General features: G+C 38.7%; 1 protein-coding gene and 1 long non-coding RNA gene across 7 annotated transcripts; one reads left to right on the forward strand and one right to left on the reverse strand.

Moving 5' to 3' along the window:
- Positions 1-137: 137 nt before the first annotated feature.
- pbl (pebble) lies at positions 138-26,512 on the forward strand. 6 transcript variants are annotated; one of them, XM_053745566.1, is made up of 21 exons: positions 138-409; positions 2,100-2,182; positions 3,650-3,857; positions 12,031-12,166; positions 12,886-13,098; positions 13,567-13,710; positions 15,381-16,754; positions 17,052-17,183; positions 17,476-17,743; positions 18,273-18,388; positions 18,771-18,898; positions 19,476-19,646; positions 19,936-20,051; positions 20,184-20,344; positions 20,728-20,868; positions 21,123-21,246; positions 21,537-21,691; positions 21,837-21,947; positions 22,943-23,038; positions 24,431-24,580; positions 24,922-26,512. In XM_053745566.1, exons 2-21 carry the CDS (start codon positions 2,137-2,139, stop codon positions 25,027-25,029), a joined length of 4,098 nt encoding a protein of 1,365 aa, XP_053601541.1. In that variant the 5' UTR covers positions 138-409; positions 2,100-2,136; the 3' UTR covers positions 25,030-26,512. The 6 variants fall into 6 exon arrangements, with proteins under 6 accessions (XP_053601541.1, XP_053601538.1, XP_053601540.1 ...); XM_053745563.1 differs by lacking the exon at positions 2,100-2,182 and having other exon boundaries at positions 139-409; XM_053745565.1 differs by lacking the exon at positions 2,100-2,182 and having other exon boundaries at positions 139-409; positions 22,943-23,011.
- Positions 7,186-12,123, reverse strand: LOC128670144 (uncharacterized). Its single transcript, XR_008404725.1, has 2 exons — positions 11,983-12,123; positions 7,186-7,935 (listed from the first exon to the last, which is right to left on the reverse strand). It is a non-coding gene; the product is annotated as an uncharacterized LOC128670144 (long non-coding RNA).
- Positions 26,513-26,813: the final 301 nt, after the last annotated feature.

The following is a 26,813-nucleotide window of genomic DNA, read 5'->3' on the forward strand; positions in this document are numbered from 1 at the left end:
TTTTTATACTGATATTTTTCCTACCTTACGATATAAAACTCTGATCACACTTGTTGCTTCTTGCTTTACCGTCTATGGTCAGAGAGAGAAAAGAATAGAGTAAAGCAAGCACAAGCCAGCCAGGCCAGAGAGTAGAGAGAGACACTTCAATTCGGTTCATTTCACTTTACAGGTTTTCTGCTGGGATTTATCAGAAATGTGTTTGAGATGGATAAAACTAGTTATAAACGAAGAAGACTGATATTTAGATAGTGAAAGTGGCATATTATGTGTTGTTAATTTACTGTAAATTTGTATTGTGTTGAATGATTGATGTAACGACCAGTGTACGGCAAGATGGACGAATTGTCTAAGGGCATGACACAAACAGGAAGCATCGCCGCAACTGACAAAATTCAAGAAATTGATGGTAATTATTGTTCAATATTTTACAGTTATGAAAATATCTATTTCATTATAAATTTAGTTCGTTGACTTAAAAGGCGTGTGGTGTATGTAGGATTCTTGAATCCAATAAAAAAAATACTGTATGTATGTTTCTATTGGTATTTTTCTATTTTCTTTAAAAAATCTCAAGAATAACCCTGTTTAAAATGTAGTATTATCTTAATTATTCCAGGAATTGAATTAGGTGGTACAATAGCTCAATGTTTTGGTTCAACAATTTTTGTTTATAATGTTTAAAATTTAAGTGGGAAGGTGGGTTACCTTCCCACTTCATAAGCATAATAGTCTGAAAAAGACTACTTAGGCGTGTGGTCCCGCTCTAGAATCTACTCAATATCAACCCGTGCATGTTGTATGTTTAAGGGATACAAACTTGGCAACTGATAGGCAGCAATAGCATAGAGGGTTGATGTCAGGCAAGTGGTCTGATGTAAAATCACTGTCTAATCTTCAAAATTTTATTTTTACACCAGTCTCAGACATTATTCTGTCATCACTCTGAATGCAACTGGCAAAATGTAGCATTACAGACAGAGTGAGAGTCTTATGAAGACTTTCATTCTTGACTATACTACCATTTGCCATGTTTGCACATGCTAAATGCTACTTACTAAGTTAAATGTAGCTAATTTTCAAGTCAAGTTCAAATTTTACGTTTGATGCTACCATTCAGTTTGTTTAATGACCTTGAACTGACTTGCTTGATAACCTAGCGCCCTTGTAAATGCATGATAAATACTTAATGTAAAGATAACATCTTTGTTTGTATACTACCTATTAAAAATGCACTTTTAAAAAAGAAATTAAATAAATAAATTCAATTTTAAAAAAGAAATTAAATAAATAAATGAAATTAAATAAACACATTCAACAAACATGTTCAAAATATGTTATTTATAGCCTTATTATATACAATATTCTCGTTTATGATTATATGATCTATATAATATAACTGAGATGCCTGGCAAAAAGTACACCAATGTGTCACGCTTTTTCAGTTAATAATGGAGCTCTTGTGGTAGTAGTGGTTCAATCGTCTAAGGTTAAGAGAAGTGCCTTCATAATGTAGGGTCTTGAGTTTTGGGGGCTTTTTTATCAATTTATACTATGATAATATTTTTTTCACAATATGGTCAATCGGGTCAAAACAGGTTTTTATGGACAGAAACTGCTGCAAATGCAAACATAAAATAAAACTGAGATTTCAACTGGACCAAAAAACTTTTACACACATCTACAAGATTTTAATAAGTGTACCAGGTTTGTGTAGCAAAAATGAAGGGATAATTGGTGATAATTGTAATTAGTGTTGCACACTCATTTCCACATACAATTTAACAAGCAATGTTACTTTCTCTAATAGTGCAATAAATAAAAAATAATGTTTTGTTTCCAAGGTTTATTGTGGTAGAGAAATCTTTATTACAGTAATCCAAACTAAAACACTTTTATATGAGAACTATCTACCATTTAATATGACCAAATAAAAGGGAAAATACTAAAGTAAATTAGTTTTTATGTATGTCTTCTTTTGATAGCATTTCAATAGCATACAAGCTTGTTTGTCCACTTTTACTTTATGTTTGATGCTGGTACAATCTACATTTGGCTGTGGCGCATGTGGTGGTTGATAATGGTCGCTGCATTTGCAGATGGCGTAGTGCGTGTTCCGCGGCACGCAAGCCAAGTATGCTAGCGTTGGTAGAGCAACTGCGGTCATACCTCGGTGGAGGATGTGAGTCAGGCATGGAGTGTGCTCCACTTTGTTAGGCCATAGCTTCTCATTTCTCCAACCTGGATCAAACCTTGTAAATGTTCCATTGATTGACAGCAAGAGCTAGATTGTTTCGATTACTGATAACGATAGCTCCAAGTATGTTGTTTTACTTAGAGTAGTCGTGATATTTGTCTTGATTACCGTCCAACATAGTGATGATCATTGAATCAATCTAGAGAGATAAGAAATGCAAATATTGTTTAACTATTCACTAAACAGATATGCGAAATTGTTCTATTAACATTTTGAATATTTTCTATTAACATTATGAATGATCATGAATACTGTGATTGTTTTCATAGTCTGTTAGTTTGTGCATGCAGCTACTAGTTCCCACCGAAATGAGACACCTTAGCAATGTACTCTAGGGTTCACGCGCAATACTGCCAAGAGTGCCGGGTGTTCCCTGTGTCGTAAGCGTGACCCAGCGACCTTGAACCATTAACACGTAAACAAATTCTATAAGGTCATACTATAATAAAAAGTCCCAAATATAACTAACTAACGTGGAGGGAAGAGAGTAAACAATTAAAAACTGCAACCTACTGGGAGCGAGCTGCGAACGTTTGTTTGCGTTGCGCTTATCTTATCTAAAGTCTCTATTGTCATCGTAGTCTGGCAAAATAGATCAAGTGGCAAGTGTAATATATTATATGCTATGATTTTAGGAAATGCATTCTTTCATTTCTTTAAATGCATTCGAAGTAACAAATTGTTCCCTGGCCATCGCGTGGCAATTTTAGAGTATCTGAATCACAGAAACAATACAACTATGAGTAATATCTCGAATATATCTTTAGTCTTAGGCGAAAGAATAAACTTACACTGACTTTGAATATAAGTAGCCATTTAGTTCGTTTATTTGATTGTTATACTGTTTAATTTATATTACACTAGATGTTGCCCGAGGCTTCGCCTATTATTTATTTAGTAGGCAAAATAAATCTTAAATATATAATTAATAAAAATAAGCAATCTTGGATATTGTAACTTTCTAATGGTGAAAGAATTTTTAAAAATAGGTTTGGTAGTTTCGTATATTACCCACCTCAAACATACAAACTCACAAATGTTTACATACCGCATTATAATAATAGTATAGATTAGTGTTTGAATTAGAAGCTTGCGATAGAGCATTATATTACATATTTTTCAAATTATCGCTTGGTATAAGTACATTATCTTCGAGACCCGAGTATCATGTAAACTAAAGTCTTATGTCTTCATTTAATTTTAACGGCGGGAGCAATATCATAAAAATAGTAGGTAATATTCATGTAAATATGTCTATGTTTTGTCTTGAATTGATAGAACAAAAAGAGTGAACCAGAGTTGCGAAATAGAACATAATGAATATCGTAGTGTGCCTATATTTTTACACAACATAACAGCATTCCATAGATAAAATTAATTTTTCATTGGCAGGCTCGTCGACGCCGATAATTTACTTAAATGAGTCGTGTATGGAATGCGAGCGGGTGCGGGCTGCCTGCGAGCGGCTGGGTACAGTGGCGGCGGCGCCCAGCCCCGACGTGCTGCCGGCGCAGCCCCAGCCGCCACAGTCTCCGACCTACCTCATCACAGCGCCCTTTGATGGCGAACTCTTCGACGCGGCACACAGAGCAAAATACAGGTTCGTTGTTTTAAACATTTTCGATTTACTGCCTAACACTGTGTCAATTTTCCGATTTTTTTTCCCTAAATTCATAATGGTACCAAAGAGGAGGATAAAGAAGTATTGGGGCAAACACAACAATATGCTGAAATATATTCCATTCCGGCACGTGCGTAATGCACGTACCTATACAATATGTGAAGTAAAGCGAGTATAGATACTATCCATAATGATTAGTTTTCACTCATCAAACTTGCAGTTCTCTCCAATTAATATGTATTGTTTATTACCATTTTAATTTGCACCGTACCTTATAAGGTTTTCTTAGTTTTGTTTATTTAACCTAGTTGTTAATATGTAAATGGCAGGAAGCTTGTGATGTAGGCGATTCGTACACAGGGAATTATTGCAATATTCGTGTGTCCAGCTTACACAGTTTTAATGGATGGTATGAACGAGACGATATTGACATTTATTTTGGCTCTCATACGGACGCTCGCCGGAGTGCTAACGAGCATGACGGATGCTTTGTTACGCGTTCACATTGACGCCTTTTTGTCTTGTTTTCACCTACGCTAGTATACACAGTGATACACAGTATTCACCATATACTTTCCATAGTACAACCGCACTACGACTATGACGTACGGCACAGAAATAGTACCCATTCAGATGAACCATTTTGATAAAACTAGTTAGTTTGGAATGTTCTTTACGTTTGGAACTGAATCTTAACTAACTGAAACTAAAAACTGTATACACGTGGGTGTAGTTTACACTTGGCCGTCGATTACAACTACGCTGATTGATGACCACCTCCACTAAGTATGTTGACGTCTACAGAAATTAAATTAAAAATGTTTTTAAAGCATCTAGGTACTAACTTATACACACATTTTTTTATTTAAAAAATATGATAAATTAAATGTGCTAATCACATGCAGATATAATTTTTAGTGAAAACTTGAAATGTATACGCACGTAGCGTGACGTGATAAATACTGACTGATTCTGTTTGTACGACGAGCGGTCTTTGACGAATTAGCGGCGTGTCATGAATTCCAACGGCACGATGCCGAGGTGTCCAACTTCGCACCAATTTACGACCTCTATAAACAACGCCGCCCCCGACGTTACCACCGACATCGGCCCACTGCAATGTACTTATATCACTGCTTCCCAAACGTTGTCGTGCCACGTGCCACATATTACCATACGAGCAGAATAAATAATAACTGGGATTAGAGCTAAACGGCTAAAAGCCTTTTATTATTTTTTTCATTCTCATAACTTATTCGCTAATTAGCTAAGATTATCTTTTATTGTTTGTATTAGGTTTTCATATACTTTTGTTTATCTTTGTCACCCACATAACTGGTAATTGTGGGGTTGTATGTTATATAAAATGTCTTTTCAACCCCAGGATTTAGAACACTAACTCCCCCTCGCCCCTAAATTATAAACGTATTTACTTACATAAACTAAACAACGCGTAACGTTCTCTAATGAGTTTATACCTGTAGCGTCGTGTTTCCGTTGCTTTGTTGTCACTATTTGTATTTTATGTCTTTACAACATCTAATAATATGTCGGAAGTTCAACAACCCCTCAGCTACATGTACTAACAGCCCCAGATCTTCCCATATCTGAATAATCTTCCCAAAACGACAAAATTGTGGTTCAAACGCCATTAAAATTTGCAGGGTTTTCAATTGGAGCAAAATGCAGACATATGTACTACAATAAAAATAACAACTTTAACTATTTATGTTAAATTTTTAGTGTCTTTACTAGAGCAAAATATGCATGCCAGCATCAGGTCGTTTTATCATTATTCCCTATACTTCTAGTTAGTTTTAATTTTAATAATTTTATGAGCGATATGGAAATTCTAAAGTACATTTTGCCTGATATCATTTGATACATGATAAAACAACGTATAATGTAACCGAACAAGACTCAGTCTAAGGAGCATTTCAGATGCATAATGTATGTAGCGACGGATTGGGATGGATCACATATTTGCATTGCATTCCTTAGTAAGGAGCGCAGCGGTGTTGATGAGCCGCACTGATGAGAATTTGTTTATTGTTTTATGCGCCCCTGCTTACAGTAGCTTGTTTACTCTATCAGATATTAAACTTAAAGGCCAATAATTTGACATTTCTCAGGAATAGGCTGATTCAGCTTCTGTTATGAATGTGACCAATAAAGAAAATATTTTTCAAATCGACAAATTGTTTCGGCGAAACCGATTGGCGCTTTAAATTTAATTGTATAATTAAATCACAATATTTGGAATGTCAACAAGCAATTTAATTTGAATCCACGCTATGAAAACGATTCATGAAGTGCAAGAGGTAGCTCTATAATTAAGTGCGCTGATTAAGAAATCGTAAGTACTCGAAAGTCTTATCAGCAAGTGATGCAGATGCAGCAATAAATGCATCATAAAGTCAAAAATATTATTGCTTGGTTAATTGATTCGGGCTTTCATACCATCGTATAAAATCCTCAACGAACTCTAATTTCATTTTTTCCTATAGGAAAATCTCTGGTTTATTAAATGCCTAATTATTAAATTTTACTTAATAGTTCAATGGCATATCTCAATTTTAACAATTATGGTGTTGCCTAGTTTATTCTAGATCCAAGGAAATAAATTCATATTTGAGTACTGATTGCTTGCTAGCTTGCTATACAAACAGCACACTCAAATCCGTCAAACTTAACATATATCGGGAACCAGTTAGTGCATGGCACGCGTTACCTCCTGAACGCTAACAGGCGATTGTTTATACACGCGGGACCTTCCACTCATAAAATGGTCGCATGATGGGTGAGGTGACTGTATTTCATGGAAGGATGTAAATAAAGGTGCGCGTACGATGAGGGGGCGCTACGCCGCCGCCGCTCGAGGGTCGCCCTTGCGGCCGCGCGACGCTCCTTGCTATTTTCGGCTTCACATTCCTCGCGACTGTTTTTCAATCTAACGTGAAACGCATAACGCGCATGCCGTTTGCCTTTGTTCGCTCGGCTCTATAAACGATTAACTATTTTCTCGAATACACGCGTTTTTCGCATTAATCTGTAATTCTGCGTATTATCGAACGAATATGGACGCGAGTGATTCGTCATGAGTAGTTGAGAACGATAGGTACCATGATTCGAAGTGGAAGTGAGAGCAGCTGTGGTGTTTTGAATTGTTCTTGTGCACAATTTAGGACTAGTACTTGATTGTTCGTGAATGTAACAGATATGGGACTCACTCGGTTACCACCTACGCCTGAGGAAGAGGAACCTGCTCAGGAGCTTCTAGCTCTGGCAGAGCCAAAAACACCGGACATACCAGTAGTAACATGTGGCCCGTAAGATGTCATAGCCGTGGCTTTTTATTTATTTTACTTATATTTAAAAGTTAAGCAGCTGCCTTAAACTAATATGATTAACTGAAGTCTTACATGATTCCTGTAATTTTCTACAAACCTTTATAATGGATATAAAGCTTTATAATGTATTACAGTAGTAGTATTCCAGTGAAGTCTCAGTCCTGTAATTTTATACAAAGCTTTGTAGACAATTACAGAAACCATGTGAGACTTCACTGTAATAACTAACCACTTTGATTAGGCTAAATGTTGAATTGCACAAAATCATTGACCGAAATAAAATTAATTTATTTCGATACTACTTAACCATATGGCAGACGGTCTACCATCGGTTATTTCAAGAAAATTGTGGAACTGCTAGATCGGGTGATTTTCATTGCGCCCAACATCATCGCAAACTCGAAATTGTGGTTAATGTTCCCCAAACGAATAATGAATGATGTCGCCGTTCTTGTTCAAAGATAAGATGCAGAAGTATTCGTTGCACTTGATTAATTAACACTAATATAATTAAGACATATCCAACATGATAGTTATTTCAATCGAAACAATTGTTTACATCGATGTAAACCGAAGTATCTCATAGACTATTTCTATAACGACACGTAAACCGACTGTCGGGATATGCTGTGGCATCCCGTGATGTCACACATCGGCGCCGCCGAATGCTTGCTGTCACGCGCAGGGCTGCCATAGTTTCCGGACTCCTGAAAAATAAGAAAATCAATAAATATATTGATTTTAATTTATATCAATAAATATTTGTGAAAGAACAGATACGATGTGCCAGTTGCTTTTTTTCCCGCTCACATTCTAAAAGTCAACCGATGGGCTAGCATAGAAATCCTCAGACCATGGCGGCCGAAAGGATTTCACCAATAAGCGTTCATACAGCTAAACCTTCAAGGAAACTCATGGCTCTGTCTACCTCGATAAAGACGTGATAATATATGTGTAATATTGATTTTCTAATGAAGATTTTTGTAATTACTGTGTCCATTACGACATTAATTCACCACCAGCATTGGTAATTTCTATGAAGAATGTTGACATTAAATTAGGTCTAGATAGTTGAAAGACAGATCACGGTCACTTGTATTTAGTCTTCTAGTTAAAGAATCCGGTAGCCCTATCACGCGACAACGCACATATTCGCGCGTCACAACGCGCGACGCCCACAATATTCATGGACACTTTTAATTCATGTCTCTGAGTACAAATTGCGTGTCCTATTTATAAAATATCTTATAGGTAGGTATGTATATTTATATCCATGGAACCACCCCACCGAGATAATATCGTGAAACTCGAAAAAAAAAATGCTATGACCTTAAAACGTTTTGATATGAATATTTTTTAAAATTAATTTTCCTTTACAAAAGATGAATACTTTATGCACTGTCAAAGGTTTGTGTAAAGATTCTTTATTCTAGGGTTCTGTGTATTTATGTATACATATGTTATAACTGAGCCCCCGGTTTCTGCTCCCATAGGGATTTTTGGAAAAAAAATACCCTAACGACCACAACCTAGCATATGCTATTATAGGTTATTAATTCTACTTGTTGACTAAAATCGATCCAGTAGATTTTGCATGATTAAATAACGAGTAACACACACCACACACATGGAAAAATAACATTATTATTAGCTGAAAATCCATTTTTTGTGTTCCACTGGTAAGATCAGAATCTAATTTGTCAAATGCCTTCAAATCATCTGACCAATTTAAACTGACATATTTTTTACATACAGTCGGTCCATATCACAACATCTTGGTCTTACGGCCGTGACGTTTGAACCGTATTGTATGTCGCGAAATAATAACGACATGAAATACCTTGTGTACAGCTCGTATACTTCCTGTATACCAATAATGTTATTTGTAATTGAATATTATAATAGTTTATCCCTTGTATCATAACAAGTCACAAAAATAAAACATGATCGATTCGGACTACGGACGCATATTTTTGTTGGGGCCAGGGATCTAGGGCAGCCAAAGTACAACCTCATATTGTTTTGTACTTGGCCGAGGCAACGCGTGCCTTACTCTCTTGCAAATGGGTCTGCCATGTGATATGATGACTTAAAATTTTCAGAATTTTAAACGTATGTTGTTATTTAATTTATAACATGATGAAAAAAATCAGGAAGAGCGATGTTATTGTTTTAATTGTAACATCAATGGTTCTTTGAAGTCTGCATGAATTAGTTTTCGTTGAATCTCCAATCTATGAATGAATAAAATCATATAATGACGAGTTACTCGCAACACTAGCCGACCTTCGCGCTTCATTTCATATCAAATAATAAACAGCGCCGGCTCCTGTGTTATTGCTGTTACAGCCGGCCATAAATCTTGTATTATCACCATTACTATCTATATTTTCCCACATGTATGCTCGCTTCTCACCAGTTAAGTACATTTGGTTTCGTTCGGTAGAGAACATTAAAACGCAATAAAAACTCAACTAAAATTACGAACGCGATAGTGAGTTTGTGTGCCTTTTGTATTTTCGCATATATACATTAAGGGTGAGGAGAAAAACATAGGCACAATAACATTTGTAACGAAAAAAGGTACGGCTTCCATGTAAAATTCATCCAGATGAAATATAGATTTCTTGTTTCTTGTTCTCAACTTCAGTGATATAGCAAAGTGAAGTTATATGTAATTAAAAAAATATTTTGATTATCTCTGAAGCGAATGAAATCCAAACAAATTATTAAAATTTGGCTTTGAACAAGAAGCTATTTACATAAATTGGCTGTACCAAAAAGATATGGTTTGCACGAGTCAATTTCCATTGACGAAATTCACCATTGTTGGTAGAATGTTATGTAATATCTACGTCAGAAATAAATTAACATATAGTCAGTTAAGTTCATATTGTATATCTTTGTTTATGTCTCTTAACTCACCCATGTTAATTAAGCATTTGTCAAATTTCCACGTGTAAGAAGATAAAACAAAAATAAACAATGAAAAATCGTCGCGACGAATTGAGAATCCTCTTTTTTTGTGAAGTCGGTTAAAAATAATCATTGTCACGTACCTCGTGCTGTGTGCATATACAATGCATATATTATTTAAATGAAATCGTATCTTTTACGATTAGTATATAAGTTGGTCCCAAAGTAAGTTTGAGATTTGTGTTATGGGCTACTAACTCAACGATACTATATGTTACAACATATACATATAAATAAATAAACATCCAAGACCCAGGTCAATCTGAAAAAGTTCATTTTCTATATGGACCTGACCAGGGATCAAACCCGGGACTCCTAGTGTCGTATAGAGAATATAATTTAGCAAGAGCTCCTTCGTCAAGCTCCGTTGCACCAGCAGGTGTTTATCTAGTGGTAATGTTACTCGTTTACTTTCATTTCATAAATGGTCACTTTGTGTAACGGTCTAATAGCATTTATTTATAAATAGAGAACGGAGTTCAGGCTAAGGAATTTTCATTATAAGTCGTAATAAAGAATGATGTTTTCTTTCATTTGTTCGTATTCATTCGATCGGTGGCATTTCCACCCAACAAAACCATAACCTAAACAATGCTATTAATTTTATTAGGAACAAACTTCACGTTTTATCATGTTCTTTCTCGCTCATTTGGAGTGGAGATCTGTTGGCCTAGTAAAAGTTTAAACTTACAATTAAATTTTGAGGGTTTTCCGTTTTATATAAATTCTGTATACATCAAACTCGTGTTCCATTTAGGTATTAGTTTTACAAGCAACATCCTTTAACTACAGGAAATATATTGAATAACAATTTTAATATCTATCAAGATAGTCGTTGTAATTAATTTTCCAGGGTTAGCGTTCAAGTTCAATAAGGTTATTCATTTGCTAGAAAACGCGTACACATGATTTGCTAATTAAATGCCCTAAATACATACGTACAGCACAGTGATATGCTCATGTAATATTTTCTTAACAATTTCTGCAAAAGCACATTAATCTTGATCAGTGGTTAAACGAATCCATCGCTCGAGTACCGCCAGCATGCCAGACAAATGTGGGCTCGACGGGCCATGGGTAGGTGGCAGTATCTTATGTTTGTTTACCGACCAGTACACTGAATCATCATTCCGGTACCTTTAAATATATCGCAAATAGGAAGCCGTTGATTTTTGTGAAAACAATTTAATATTTCTTCAAATTCGAATTGAGAAAACAAAAACCAAATCAGATATGTTTTTAGATTTTTCACGGAATTTACGTAACCCACCCATGTCAATTTAAACGTTATTTTTGTAACATCGAATCTATACCAAAGACGAATTTGGTACTTTTGCGCGCAAGACACATGCGCAAAAGACACTTGCGCGCAAGTGTCTTTGAGCGCAAGTGTCTTTGCGCGCAATTTTTTTCGCGCAAGTGTCCTGATACGACCAAGGACCATTATTATCCGATTAACCCTACTAATATTTTGAATGCGAAAGTTTGGATTAGAGTGAGTCAGTGTGTGAGGATGTTTGTTATTTTTATACAGATCTGTTCATGATGTCGACTTAAATTATGCATTTAGTAAAAGAAAATGTGAGATTTAGAGCGCGTTTCACCACCTAATAAATTATTTGATAGTTTATATATAACATATCAAACAGATAGCGTTAAAAAATATGTTTCACAATGATAGAATAGAGTTAAAATAAGCTTGAGCATATCTAGCAGTTTATCTATCAGGTCTCAATATGACATTTGATCTGAAATTGGTGATGTTTCATCTTACTTACCTTACCACCGGGCCCTTAACTGCGTCTTAATGATATTGTCGTTTGCAGGGTGCTGGGTCCGACGGCGGTGCTGCAGTTGGTCGAGCGCGACGAGCCGCCGCCCGCCAATGCGCGGCCGCTCTACACGCTCTCCATGCGCGGCGCCGTCATATGCTTCTCCGGATTCCGAAAAAAAGATGAGCTTGTTAGTTTAACATAATTTATCTCTCATCTTAATCATAATCTTAATGGGTAAACCATTTGATTCCAGTCGGAACATAGGGTTCGGACCGGTGGAGCGGTGAATATCAGTATGAAAGTGGTTTGCTATTGTTTCTTCTCTATTGTACGGCTTTAAATATCCGTAGTTGTCAAACCTCTTATGTCTTTGTCGACATCAAACCTGCACTTTTGGCCGTCTACCCAAACCAGACTTTTAGTTCAACATATTTCTAATAACTGTTATCGTGACCCACTTGCGCGGATATATGTTGCGATTAATGACAGATAACTCACAATAAAATTGACTGAATCATTACTGAAGGAAGTCGGATTCGAATTGCAGCGGTGCGGCTACAATTCTTGCTATAGTTTATATATGGGGTGTAAATAATACAGAAAACCATGTTTTTGTTATGTTTCAATGATTTATCATCGGTTATTGTGATTAATTTCTCAGCCATTTGTGATTAAGGTATCATATTGAGGGCTTACGACGTATTATTCGCATCTATAAGGAAAATGATCAAATGAAACGCCTTAAGTGATTTCCCTCCATAATGTACCTTTTCTCTTGAAACGTCACATATGTTACACAACTATTATTTTGCTTGATCATACCATACTTTATTTCATAATCATGTGAAAAACTATAGTTTTAAACTTAGTTGTATGATGATATTAATTAAAATTAAATTCCAACAGACGAACCTAATAACCTTGATCCACTACATGGGCGGGTCGATCCGCAAGGACATGTCGAGCAAGGTGACGCACCTGATCGCGGCGGCGGCCACGGGAGAGAAGTACCGGTACGCCTCGGGCTTCGGGCTGCCGGTGCTGGCGCGCTCGTGGGTGGACGCCTGCTGGGAGCGCCGCGACGACCCCGCCTGCCTCGCCACTGATGATGCCATCATTGTGAGTACACCACGTCTCCATTGCTGTATAGTGTATATGGAAGGAATTCGAGAATGGAGTAATCCTTCCAAAAAATTTTTTTTTTTCATCCCACTTTATACTTAGATCATGCTTGGTCAAACCAGTGATAGATATCTTTTACCCAAATTAGCACAGTGAGTAGGCATAATAAAGGTATTTAAGACTATTTGTCTCTCTCATCTGAGCGCATCCTATACCTCCCGCGGCAGCCACATTGGTGAAGACCAACGTCTGCTTCTTGGATCGTCTATCATTCGATGTGATCAACTTCACAAGCCCTTTGAAGATATGTAAGAATATTCGCAGGGGGAAATTTTCTTCCAGTGAGAAGCAGCAGTGGCTGCTATAAGAGTATAGAATTGAGCTATTGAATGAAGACTGAAGTGAAGAAGATGTTTTGTCTTTTAAATCTTCTTGCAATATCAAATATCTGACAATAAATTTCAGAAAGAGCATAAACTGAAGGTGTTCGCGGGCGCCCGCGTCTGCTTCATGGGTTTCCCAGAAGATGAGACGCAGCACATGGCCGAGGTGCTGGCCAGCAACGGCGGCGCCGCTTGCGCCATCGACGACCCCGACTGCACGCACGTTGTGAGTACACACATATATTTTCATCGTCATAGCTCTAATTATACTGTGAACATTGAAAACGTGAGTGCGACTGCGTAGATTTTAAAGAGAAATCATTTAAAAAAATTGTTTCCTGTTCCTGTGCGTAGACAATGTAAAGTCGAAATAAAAAGAAAATTAGAAGTGCCAAATTGATAATGGCTAGTTTCACGCGTTTAAGCGAACAATTAAGGCTAATAATGAGTCCGTTTCGCTCACACGTTTTACAAGGCAAATATAGTGAAGTTTAATGAAGATCGATATAGGTTATTATTAAGCATATTTTATCTCGGATACTTCACATATTGGTTTATATATAATTTATTATGCGATATTAGTTACAATTTTAGCATTATGAAATAAGCATGCACGTAGTACTCTTGGGAACACAAATCACTCTTTATTTAGTTACATTGTAGATAATAATGAGCTAGTGGTATTTTGGTTATGATGTTTCTTTATGTTCTACCTCTTTTGTTTTCTTCTCACTGCAATGAGCGCGGTATCCCAATGTCAGACAGTTTGTTTAACGATTCGCGGAGAAACGATGATTGTGAGTCGTTTAGCGTCTCAATGTCAGCTCGTGTTACATAAGCAATCCGAAGTGTTACTTTTATTATTTTGGTTTTGTATTAGTGGTAGTAGTGTTATTCGCGTTATTTGGGTTGCACGCATTCCCAAAGCGTCACGTTGCGAGTATGTACTGACTGTGATGACGCGCCGCCCTCCCCAGCCCCGCCCCGCCCCGCCCCGCACGGCGCGAAGTCGACCCATTGTTTTGATTCATCGCCTGTAGATGTTGCTCTCCGAATGAATTCACTCAGCACCACACTACACTCGAGTTTTTAATCATACAAAGTAAACTGATAATATCAATGCCATCGTCAAAATTAATCTACATAATAAAACGACATTAATGTATGGTTGATTGTACTATATTTGATAGTAATACTGAAATTCAAGTCACATTAAAATTGTTATGAAGGTACTGAAGATATGTGATTCTGTCATTTCAAAGAATGAGTACTAGCCTAAAATAATAATTACGCTGGTCGTTGTTTGAAGTAAACTAACATAGAATTAGGATTATTGTATTTAGTTGCCTATAAAATTTTAATAAACTACAACTTAATTCCAAATGGGAAAAAGTCACACAAACTGAACATTTTGTTGTAATGATATTGTGGTACTGAACAGTAGTTGCTATACATAAGTTATCTAAATATTTTTGCGTATAAAACTCTGATTTGTTTGGTGTTTCACATTGATATTACGCGTTTTTAGTCCATCATAATAAAACTCGAGTAAGGTGTGATCTCGTACATATTGTATCATAAATTACATGAAAATTGTTTGTTTTACCGCGTCACGTCACCTCAATTTCAGCCATGTTTGCTTAATGTCGATGTCCGCTCGCACCACTGCACTAATTAAGATCTTTCTAGTTCGTAGACTTCCACCCTTTTCACCATTCCACTCTATTCTTAGAAAATGAAATAAGTATACATAAACATTATATGTGTAACTATAGATATACTGCTTTTTGTGTCTATGTCTAACTGCCTATATCACGATACGAAATAACGTCGTGCATGTTTATATTGGAATGGCTTCATTACATCATTGCGTGGTGTGTTTCACACATGTTTCAGGTAATGGCCAATGGGGAGACTTTCGGTCGTTCGCTTATCCTATCCCCCCACTCGACGCCCACCTCCTCAGCCAAAGTGTCCCGCGCGACTCCCAACCGCTCCCAGTCCACTCCCAAGAGCTCTCTGTACCGCAGACTGTCGGCGCGGCTGTCGGGCCGGCGCTCGAGCCCCAAGCTCGACGACAAGGATAGAGAAAGCCGTGTCCAACTTGCAAGGGATAACATACGGGAGAAACACGCTATGTCCAAAGATGAAGTCGATAATACCAGTATTATTAGTTGTATAGGAAAATCCTACATCGATGATATGTATATCAACAACGATGTCAATAAGAGTACGCCTAACATAGATGTTATAGAATTTCGCAAATACAAAAGTTGCGACAAGGAAAATAGTGAGTCTCCGGTCCAGCGCGGCGCTGCCGGTGTGCACGCGAGAGACAAACGAGAAGTGTTTAGAAATAAGTCAATGAACGTTTTCAATTTAGTCGATTGCCTCGCGGAGGCTGGATCTCTGCATTCCTCATTTACGAAAAGCTTGTGCGATTTAGACTCCAAAGATGAAGCGGGGTTCTTACTACCGACGTCGACAGTCGGCAAGGAGCTGCAACAGTCTACTACGACAATATCCTCTGGCAAGAAGAGAAGCCGGAACTCTACAGACTCCAATTTTGAAGTTAGCGTTGTCAATGTCAACAGTTCTCCTGACAAATGTGAAGACAGTCACTGGAAATCTATTAAGAGGCTTAAAATTAAGGATTCATTCAAATTTAAGAGTAGGCCCGCTATATTTAAGAGAACCAAAAAAGAATCTGTCTCGAAGACTTCCGGAGATATAACAGTGGAGCCGGTGAGTCCGGACAGCGTGAAGCCTACAGACCCGGCCGGGGAATTTGTGGCTTCCACGTCCTCGCCCATACGAGAGGACGACAACGCCTCCATCTGTTCCATAAACACGAGCAAGCAATCCGGTTTCTTCGATACCTCGTTCGCCACCAAAACTGTAAAGTCGGCATCAAAATTGCGCAGGAGCGTAAAGTCGTTCACGGCGTCATTCCGCAGCGAGCGCAAAAAGAAGTATGAGAAACGGGCGGAGCGGAACACGGTGCTGGTGGACGCGTGCCACCTGCCCGACATGAACGTGTCCACGCCCAAGCGCGCCGTGAACGAGATGACGCTGGACATATCTCCCGTGCAAGTGGACACGGTGGACAGCACCGACCCCCCCACGCCGCTGAGAGGCCCCGCGGACGAGCTGGACGACTCCGCGATATTCAAAACGCCGCAGAGTGTGTGGCCCCCCCTCCGCGCCGCCCGCCCCGCCGCGCTGTCGCCCCGCGACGCCCGCCCGCAATGCCACGGAACCCCGCTGCCGGTACTAACCCCATTTAATTCACTACTAAATATTACAAGTAGCTTGTCGCGCCGCTAGTCCAGGCCGCGCTCGCGTCGAGGCTGTGAACCTCTGTTGAGAACAACTCTTCTAGTGTAGCCGATATGCATGCTCATTGAATGAATATACAGTATTTTCTAGGCGCTTGATAGGGCCTGCACATTGGGATGAGATATTTATACATGTATGAGATATATCAAAGGCTGTTAGGATAGGGCCAGCATTGTTGGTGATGGTGATATAGGTAATGTTCTAGTTTTGACGATATCACGTGTACAGGTGGTGGACGAACATAACACGGCTGCGGCGCCAGAGTGCTCCGTGCGCGTACACGTCGTGAAGGCAGAATGGTTTTGGGCGTCCGTCCAAAACGAGGAGGCACAAGATGAGCGGGATTATCTCTTCAAAGATGTAAGTTATTCTGATTACCATAATTATATTCTCAACACATGGGTTTTGTAATATTAGAGATTATTATTATTATTTATTTTTTTATTAAAACTAACAGATAACAGTTTACATCTAAACATGAACAACATGCAAACAATTACATAAATGTAACTGGAACATGCGTCAAAAGTCTCAGCGATAGCTGTAAATTTAATAGAAGATAGATCGCCGATTTTTGTCGTACGCAAGTACGCCTGAAACGTAACTACGCATGACTTGAAAAACTTAAAACACTCGTCGTTTGTCACGCTAGTACCTGGACGAGGTGTCGCGGCGGTCGTCGCTGGGCGGGGCAGCGGCGGGCGGCGGCGCGGAGGAGGAGGCGGGCGGGGCGGCGCCGGCCACATCGACGGCGGGCAGCACGCCGGCGCAGCTGCAGCGGCTGCGCAAGCGCAAGATCCGCGGCGGCGAGGGCGCGCTGCACAAGCGGCGCTCGTCCGTGAGCGACGCCGTGCTGCTCAGCCTGTCCGGCAACCTGCTCGACTGCACGCCCTCGCCCGACGGCAAGCAACGACTTGAAGGTTACCATTCTATTTATTTAATGATATTTGCTATTGAGGTAACTGATACTTTGGATCCGAAAATACGCAAGAATTTGGTGAAAAAATTTGATAGTCATCAACAATTTACAACGAATGATAAACCGCGGTATCGCCACGTGGTGCAGCTAGTTGGTCTACGACAAATAATAATTGTTTATATATTCTCATTGCTATTATTGCCTGTCTATAAAAAATACATAACAAGCTATATATTTTTTTCTATTCCAAATATTATGGTCAGGGTTGCGTGATAAATACCCAGCCTAAAGGACACAACGTCCTCATTAATTTTCTTCTCTTTATAGACAGACTGCATATGCTGACTTGTAAACAAGTTTTAGGACAAATTATAGTTAAGAGTAGCAAAAACAGCAGCTTTAATTATTTTACTTTAAAAAAAGACAGTTAAAAATCCATAATAATTTATTCAGCATCTAAAGACATATTGCATGTATAAATATGTAATCATTCTAATGCGCTTTTATCTCACATTAAATTTAATTTCCAGAGTCCGAAGTGCCTGATAATGTGGTCCGGAAGCTACTGTCCCCTCGGCAGCAAGTTTTTATGGAATTACTGCAAACTGAATCTAATTACGTTGGGATATTGCACACGATAGTCACAGTAAGTGTACTTGATACAAGTCCGACACTCCCGATAAAACATATGAAATGAATGCTGTCTAAGCTCGGCAGGCAAACTCGAATACAGTCAGCAGGGTTGTCGCCATATACCCAATGCGTTCGAGGATGTATAACGCGAATATAAATAGAAAAGATTTGTATTTTTATTTGTAATGACTAACTCAAAAACTACTGGGTTCATTTTAATGGAATTTGGCACAGAGATAGACAATATTCAGGAGTAACATAGGCTATATTATATATTATGGTTTTACCCGAGTGAAGTTTAATTATACGAAAGTTTTACGTGTACATATATTTTTTTAAAGATTTACTAAACTGTTGTAAGCGTTTTTTTTTTTAATTAAGAATTTTATTTTCAGTTGTTCAAACAACCGTTAGAGGAAATGACCGAGGAGGACACCAGTAATGGGAAGAGTCAGCCGTTGCTCAATAATACTGAACTGAGAAATATTTTTGGAAACTTACCGCCTATTTATGAATTACACCAGTGAGTATTACTTTTTTAAATTTTAATGCTTGATAAAGAAAAGTAAACAAGTCAAAAGGAGGCTTTGACATGCATTGCTGGTTTTCCTTGTAAAAAGCTAGTATACAAATTGGACAATGTACATCCATTCGCGTTGGCAACTGTCTGAATCGGCGATAGTAGGAACTATAACATTATGATAGCCGACCATTAGTCGAATAGGCACTTAGCATAGATCTATATTACGTTTCCAACATAGAGACGCAAACACAATTCTATCAAGTTCCTACTGTCACATATCGGACACTCCTAACAAAATGTTTGCATCAACTTCATACACAGTGCACACTATATAAGTTCATGCACGCGTACTACGCTTGTATGAGTGAAATAATGGCACGGTCGACGTTAATAAACGCTGCGTTCCCGAATCTATAAGTCGACGACATTTGTGCTAATCAACCGCTAACTGAATGCGGGCGGGTTTGATTCAAAAGCTAAATGACGATACGCGAGGTGGAAGACAAACGAGTGGAGTACGCGTCTTCGCTCTACTCTATAAAATAAAATTATTTATTATAATTATGATTGTATCCAGGCGTATGCTGGAAGACCTGCGGCATACGCAGTCGCACTGGAGCGAGGAGGCCAGCATCGGCCGCATCGTGCTCAAGTACACGCCCGACATGCTGAAGGCCTACCCGCCCTTCATCAACTTCTTCGAGAACACCAAAGACATGCTGCAGCAGTGTGATCGTGAGAACCCAAGGTAAACACATGGAAAAACATCTTTATGTACAAAAATATATATTTCACACGAAGATAATGAAAATACTACTTTTAAGTCAACATTTTCAGAATTATAATAATTTTATAAATGTGTATAGAGTTATAAAAGAATGTAGCTCAACTAACTTTTTATAACTATTCGAATGGTCGTGATATTTTTTTAATGTGGTTAAAATTTATTATAATTAATATTAATAGGGTATTAACTTTTTGTCATGTTAGTGACACTGCCGCATCAACTCCTTCAATTTTGATTTGATTTGTTTCAGATTTCATGCATTCCTGAAAATCTGCCAGACTAGACCAGAGTGTGGCAGACAAAGTTTACAGGAACTCCTAATAAGACCAGTGCAGCGATTACCTAGCATAAGTTTATTACTAGACGGTTAGTACTCTCCTAAACGTTTCCAACAATTGTGAAACACAATTTTTAATGCGATCTTTGTCTATATGTAACACCCACGGCTATCAGATACTTTATCAAGCAGTGATGTTTATTTTATTAAATGTGGTGCAGATATACTGAAGCACACACACAAGAACAACCCGGACCACTGCGCTCTGGTGTCGGCGCTGGCGGGGCTGCGCGAGGTGATGTCGCACATCAACGAGGACAAGCGCCGCACCGAGGGCCAGCTGCAGATGTTCGACATCTACCACGACATCGAGCACTGTCCCGTGAGTTGACGCCATTATAGTTTATATTATTACTACTTCGTCAGCGTAGAAGTTACTTCTGACAGCATAATAATATTTTTTGGGATTCTTAGGCTTCTATGCCAGTTTCTGGGACCAATCAATATTTTCTTATTATTTTGTTGTCATTAATACCCTTGTCGCTGGTGGGCGTTTCTATACACGAGTGCACCAGGATGACTACAAGCAGGGAGAGATGGCGGGACATCGTACGGCGAGCTACACCTGCCTCTCAGAATCAAAAACATGTTGACCACGATCACTCTGTCAAGAATGATATGAATAAGATGATGAATACTCTTGTACGTGTGAACGTATACTCAATACGTGTGAGTACTCTCACATTACATTGTATACTCCAACAGGCGGACCTAGTGTCGTCACACCGGTCGTTCGTGGCGCGCTGCGAGGTGGTGGAGCTGTCCAAAGAATTGTCGGGAAGGGGGGACCACCTCGTGTTCTTTCTGTTCACTGACACTATGGAAGTCTGCAAGAAACGATCTAAGGTACAGGAACATTCCATACGATATCGTACATTCGACGATATTAGAAAGAAGGGAGGAATATTTCATTAATGTTCAATAGATATGTCAGCCCCCTTATTAAACGCATCCATTCAACCACACGATTTGTTTTGAAATAATTGATCCATTAAAATTCTTGACATGATACGGGAAATGAATTAACAATTTACATTGATACTATCAAAATAATTCATCTGTTTACTGTTTTTACCATTCTGATTGTTATTGTTGATCAGGCATTTAACAGTAAGAGTCCTACGAACGGCACCAGCACGATGCGGTCCAGCAAGCCGTACCGCCACATCCAGCTCATGCCGCTCAGCACCGTCAAGCGGGTCGTGGACATCCGCGAGGCTGAAGGTACATACGTTATACACTCACACAGCATTAGCACAGCATTTTGTTTTTGATCAGCTCCTTGGTCATTTTAGCATACAGTGATGACCCATGTAGTTCTAACGGGACACATATATACCAAAGATAATGTGTTCTATATTTGATTAAAGTTTTTTAGTATACTACATGTCAGTACAAACTATTCTTTTGTCTTTCGAAATAGACAATGTACGTATGTGCAACTCGCCATTGGTCCATATGTATACATTGTTGTAGCTTTACGGGCAATATAGATATATTATATCGTGTCGCAGACTGCCACAACGTGTTCGCGCTGATGTGCCGCAACAACCAGGAGCTGAAGGAGCAGCTGTACTCATTCATGATCACCGACGACGCGGTCGACAAGCAGACCTTCCTGCGACAGCTGTGTCGACAGATGGCCAACACTGTCTGCAAGGCTGATGCTGTGAGTACTTGCTAATGAGACTGATATAAAAAATCAGAACGAACCAAAAAGCATTTATCATAATTTTGTAAAATTACAGAAACCTACAAGTGCTATATACCTATTAAGTATGTGGCTAAACTTTTACCCAAGTATTTTTTTTTAGGATAAATTTCTGGCGAGCCTAGAGTCTCACCAGCTGGACATCGACACCAGCGACCTCGCGCTCAGCACACTCTCCAAAGTCTCAAAGTTCGCCGCACGCACCAGAATAAAGGTATGTCATGTATGAGTTGATCATTTACTTCATTATTTTAATTAAAATGTTATTCTAGTATTCACTTTTGTTCACATAGGAATTAGTTCAAATAAAATTAGACAATGATAGTGTAATATGAGCATGATACCTGTAAAAATATATGTAGCTTAGCTTGCACTTAGAATAACAAAAAAATAACCGTATATTTACGGTAAGTTATAGCTACGCAGTATCTGTGAAAATAGCAATCGTCTATGTAACTAAGGCATGAGTGTCATATCGATATGTTGCAGCGCTGTCATAGACGTCACAATCATTAGAAGATAATTCTATGTTATATAACTTGATGGATAACTGAATATAATAAGTGTGGGAAATTATTGTATGTATAAGTGCGAATTTGGATATTAACTCATGTCTGATGTTAACTGCGATAGAAATTTTATACTGTAGGATTACCTATTGATGTGTAACTGTGTTGATGTAGAAATACTTTAGAACAATTTTGTAAATATTTCTTAATTCTTTATCTGAGTACGATTAATACGGACAGTCTTATTGGTTGGGTACATGTGGGCACAAATGCTAACCTGATTTCGTAATGCTAATCTAAGATCGAATAGAACGAAGTTTTCCGTACAGACCTGAAATTCTTGTTTGATTAGTTCAGCCAGTTAATGGACAAAATACAATTACAAAATCCCAGTAAAGAAAGGATAACTAGGATCATAATAATCCCCAGGGGGATCGTAGTGAATCACCTGAGTGATTCGAATAGGAAATAGGATCCTTGTGGAACAATGGGACATTAACTAACCCCATCCGGATTCGATCGGAGATTCACAACGAGTTGTCAAAGAAGAACTAACATTCTTGGCACTCAATCAGTTGACATAAACGATACCGTCTGGTGCTTGCACTGGCGTTCCATATACAAATACCAATAACTCCATCCGGATCCGGACGTAGCTAGAGTGTAGTGGTGCGGTACGAGGCGGTGTGTTGTGTTGTAGCTGGAGGCGCTGGCGGGGCTGGGCGGCTGGCTGCGCGCGGAGCCGGCGGCCGGCCTACTAGACACATGGGTATTGCGCGCTCACTTACTCGCACAGGTCTCTCCCTCGCTCCTCAGTGTCGTCCCGTGCCGCTTCCTGTGTCCCTCATCGCCGCACTGCTTTACAGACATAAACAAGACTGCGCTCACGATATATACCCTGGTCCATTTTTATAACCACCAACTACGAAAGAGGACATTTTTTTGACATAAGAATAAGGATGGATAACGGAACATAATTACGAAAACGGATTAATTTGGTTTCTTTTTTTTTATAATCGGCTATGAAAGAGAGCTTTTTTGTTTACCGTGTTGCACATATACTAACTAACCGTACAATGGAGTAAAGATAGCCAGGTTTTCGTTCATAACTTTGAAATCTACGAATTGTACAATGAATAAGCTAAACTCGTTATCGTGAGCGTGTCGTCTTATAAACGTCGACAACTAAGCGCATATTGCTCGCAATGAAACATATATACAGATTTGTAGCATCTTTCCATATAATTCTTACATCTTTCAATTACATATTATAATTTTGTCAATAAGCAATTATGCAATATGCGTGCAGTCAACAAAGTAAATAAATCGCATTGTAAATCATCGTAGCGGTCCATGAATGCACATGGTTCTTGTCATTTCACTTTCGCACTTTCAATACAGGAATCGGCGTGTGTATACGTTCGGTCGTTACTTATTAGACTCATTGCTTGATAAAATTTAACCGACGCGTCTTTGTAGCGGGTATGTATGTGATGAATGTTGGAGACGGGCTCTAGTGGCTGAACTCGAAGCTTTCTCACGGGCCCACAGAGGAGTGAATTATTATAACGCTTCGCTTGTTACATTTGTCGTTAACTGTTTTTGTGAGCGTGCCATACCTGTCCCTAGGGCTTTTGGAATTCATCATTACACATGTACTAACTCACATTGTCTAGGGCACTTGGGTTTAACCGTATCCGAAAATATATGTCATAAGTTATTGTTATCGCAAAATATATAATTGCATTGGGTTGTTATGTCACTAAACATGTGTCTAGTGTAGTTTCTTTGTGACGTAAATTTGTTTTAAACTAATTTATCTTCTAACCTTACGAATAATTTATATTGACGGCATGAGAATAATAGTAATTCCAAAAGTAAATTGTGTTGTGAATACACTATGAAAACTTTAACACAAGAACATACCTGTTCGAAAAATTTTACGCTGCCTCATTGCATATTATTATTAGTTTTCACAAAAAAAACTTCAAATATAAATGACTGTTATTATTATTTTACAGAAGAAATCATTTTGTCTCTTGGAAATTTTTTTTATTTGAAATAAATAAAAAATTCGAGAAAAGAAACTTATGCTATGAAGCTTGACTTAATTCACGAGATATTATCCTGCACGGGGTTTGGTACACCATCAGTAAGAGTTCACTATTTACCTGGTGCTTGTGCGCAGGTGGGGCGAGCGCTGTCGTTCAACAAGACGCCGTCGAAGCTGAAGCGCGCGATGTCGTCCATGATCTCCCCGTTCGGGTCCAACTCCAACCTCAACACGCCCGCCTCCCAGCTCGCGCAGATGAGGCTCGCCAGCTGCAATAATATCAATGTGAGTATATTAACCGATGGTTTCTGCTGTCCAATGGTCAACATCCGACCAACAGACCGATTCCGGCCTCATGTCTTTCCTGATACAGAAGATTGATACATATGTCCCTAGTAGTGTCATCTGGGTTTTCGTCCCGAAACTGGATTGCCATACCTAGGGGTCTTGGGTTCGATTCCCGATCAGGAGAAGATGGAAAACCCATGTTTTTTAGATTGACCTTGGACGTTTATCTATTGTGTAATCTTAAATCGAATCAGTTATGTATACTCTCTAACACCACATTGTTGATACATACTATTAAATGGTAAATAAATAAATGTAAAATATAATAATGTTTGCAGGAGATGGGCGGTCACGGCGGCGGCGGGTCGGGCGCGGTGCTGGTGGCGCCGCTGTCCGTGCAGCCCACGCGCAAGGCGGGCGCCGCGGCCGCGCTGCGTCGCTTCTGACGGCGACACACCTCTAGTCTCACCACGCTACACGCCGCCCTACTCACGCATTAGAGCCGTGCCCCATTGCTCTCTGTCGAGTGGATGTCCGTCGACGGATCGACGCAGAATAACGTAGACATTGAAGTTTCGACGTACGTCATTGTCAAAATCTGTTTTGAAGAAAACAACGGAGCTACATCGTGCTGCGTCGTCGCAAAGGAGCACGAATGAGCAATGGGGCATGATTCTTAGTTGGCGCGTTTATATTGCCTTTTGCAGCTCTAAGGCGTCAAACATATCACGGATTGCAATGGCTGATGAACGGACACTGCATTGCGTGGACATGATTGTCTTTTAGTTCGATGCGTAGATTGATGGCTGCTCAGCGCACCTACAGTCTATAAAGAGAAGAAAACTGATTTTGATCATGCTTTATTTTTTGCTATATGGTCTAGATTGGCTGATATACACCCAGTGTTGCCAACCAAGAGGACACAGCGCCTTCATTTATTTTCTATTCTATATAGATTGTAACGTCTACCAGCGACGAAATGTATCTCGACTGGCCAGATCAGTTTACGCATCAAAATTCGCAGCAAATTATTTCGTCGTAGACATATCTCTTCTCTGTGCTTTTGGCTCACGGCTCGCGAGTACAATTTCGACGATATCTCTGAAAAAGGAACTGATTTTGAAAACTGAGATGTCGATGGAAAGTACCTCGTTTTGTGTAATGATGTGGATTCGATCAAGATCTATTTACTGGTACCAGTGACGATACTATGATAAACGAATATAGACAGGGATGCGGCAATGAAAATATTTATTGATTTTGAAATGGAGAAATACAGCCGTCGTTTTGTACGAGTGCTAGGAGTGCCTTCACGTGAAAGAGATTGATATTAAATGTGTTGGTCTTTATTAAATTATTCGATAGTATTATATAATTGTTACAATGAACGGCTTCTAAAAATAGAATATTATTATGTTAGATTATAATTAAGCCTTGTAATTAATAAACGATTGTATTTTATGTGTATATGGCAAAAAGAAATTGCTTAATCATGGGAATTATATTTGTTTACAACGTCGTCTTACACATAAAATATAATCGATCGATTCTGCTAATCCCCATTGGGATGGACATGCAACATGCCAGTCTCAATCGGGATCAGTTTATTTGTCAATGATGTAAATAGATATCAAGCTTATGTGTCACACAGTAATGTTTATTGATATTATTGAGATACTCTAAAATAATATGTACATATTGTGATATTTTAATTTAATCAATGAGTAGGCATCATAGTTTAATGTTGTATACTGTGGCGGATCGCTGCCAACTAAACGAACCTTTTCGAATATTTTTACCAGAGTCTCACTACAGTCATATGTACCCGGCTATCATGTGTACGCATATGTTCAGGCATTGTACAAAGATCTATATTTATAAAATTTTAAATGATTGATTAGATACAATAAACTTTTATTTTCAATCGAATGATTTGTTGTTTTTTAAACAAAAAATTATTCACCTCAACAGTCGTAATGTCAAATTGATGCACACATCTAGATACTTTCTAATTCCCTTTCTTACTTATTTTTTTAAAAAAAGCATGTTTGGACGGCCTCGGTCAGGATCCAATTTCACAGATTTTCTCACAGTAAACGACCCGGACAAAAGCCGGGAAGCTAGGCATATTGTGTACAGTAGGCACGAATAGTTTTTGCGTAACCGGAATGTGGTACCCGCCTTAAAATAGGACTACTGTCTTCCTGCGGCTCGTTGCACGAGGCGGTTA

This window comes from Plodia interpunctella, chromosome 5 (genome assembly GCF_027563975.2).
Source record: "Plodia interpunctella isolate USDA-ARS_2022_Savannah chromosome 5, ilPloInte3.2, whole genome shotgun sequence".
Taxonomy (NCBI): Eukaryota; Metazoa; Arthropoda; class Insecta; order Lepidoptera; family Pyralidae; genus Plodia; species Plodia interpunctella.

Bases quoted from the DNA above. Each gene is read 5' to 3' on its own strand.
- pbl (XM_053745563.1), top strand. From the start codon at position 337: ATGGACGAATTGTCTAAGGGCATGACACAAACAGGAAGCATCGCCGCA. The intron at 13,711-15,380 runs GTGAGTACACAC...CACATGTTTCAG, and splicing joins ACCCCGACTGCACGCACGTT to GTAATGGCCAATGGGGAGAC. The intron at 16,755-17,051 runs GTACTAACCCCA...TCACGTGTACAG, and splicing joins GCCACGGAACCCCGCTGCCG to GTGGTGGACGAACATAACAC.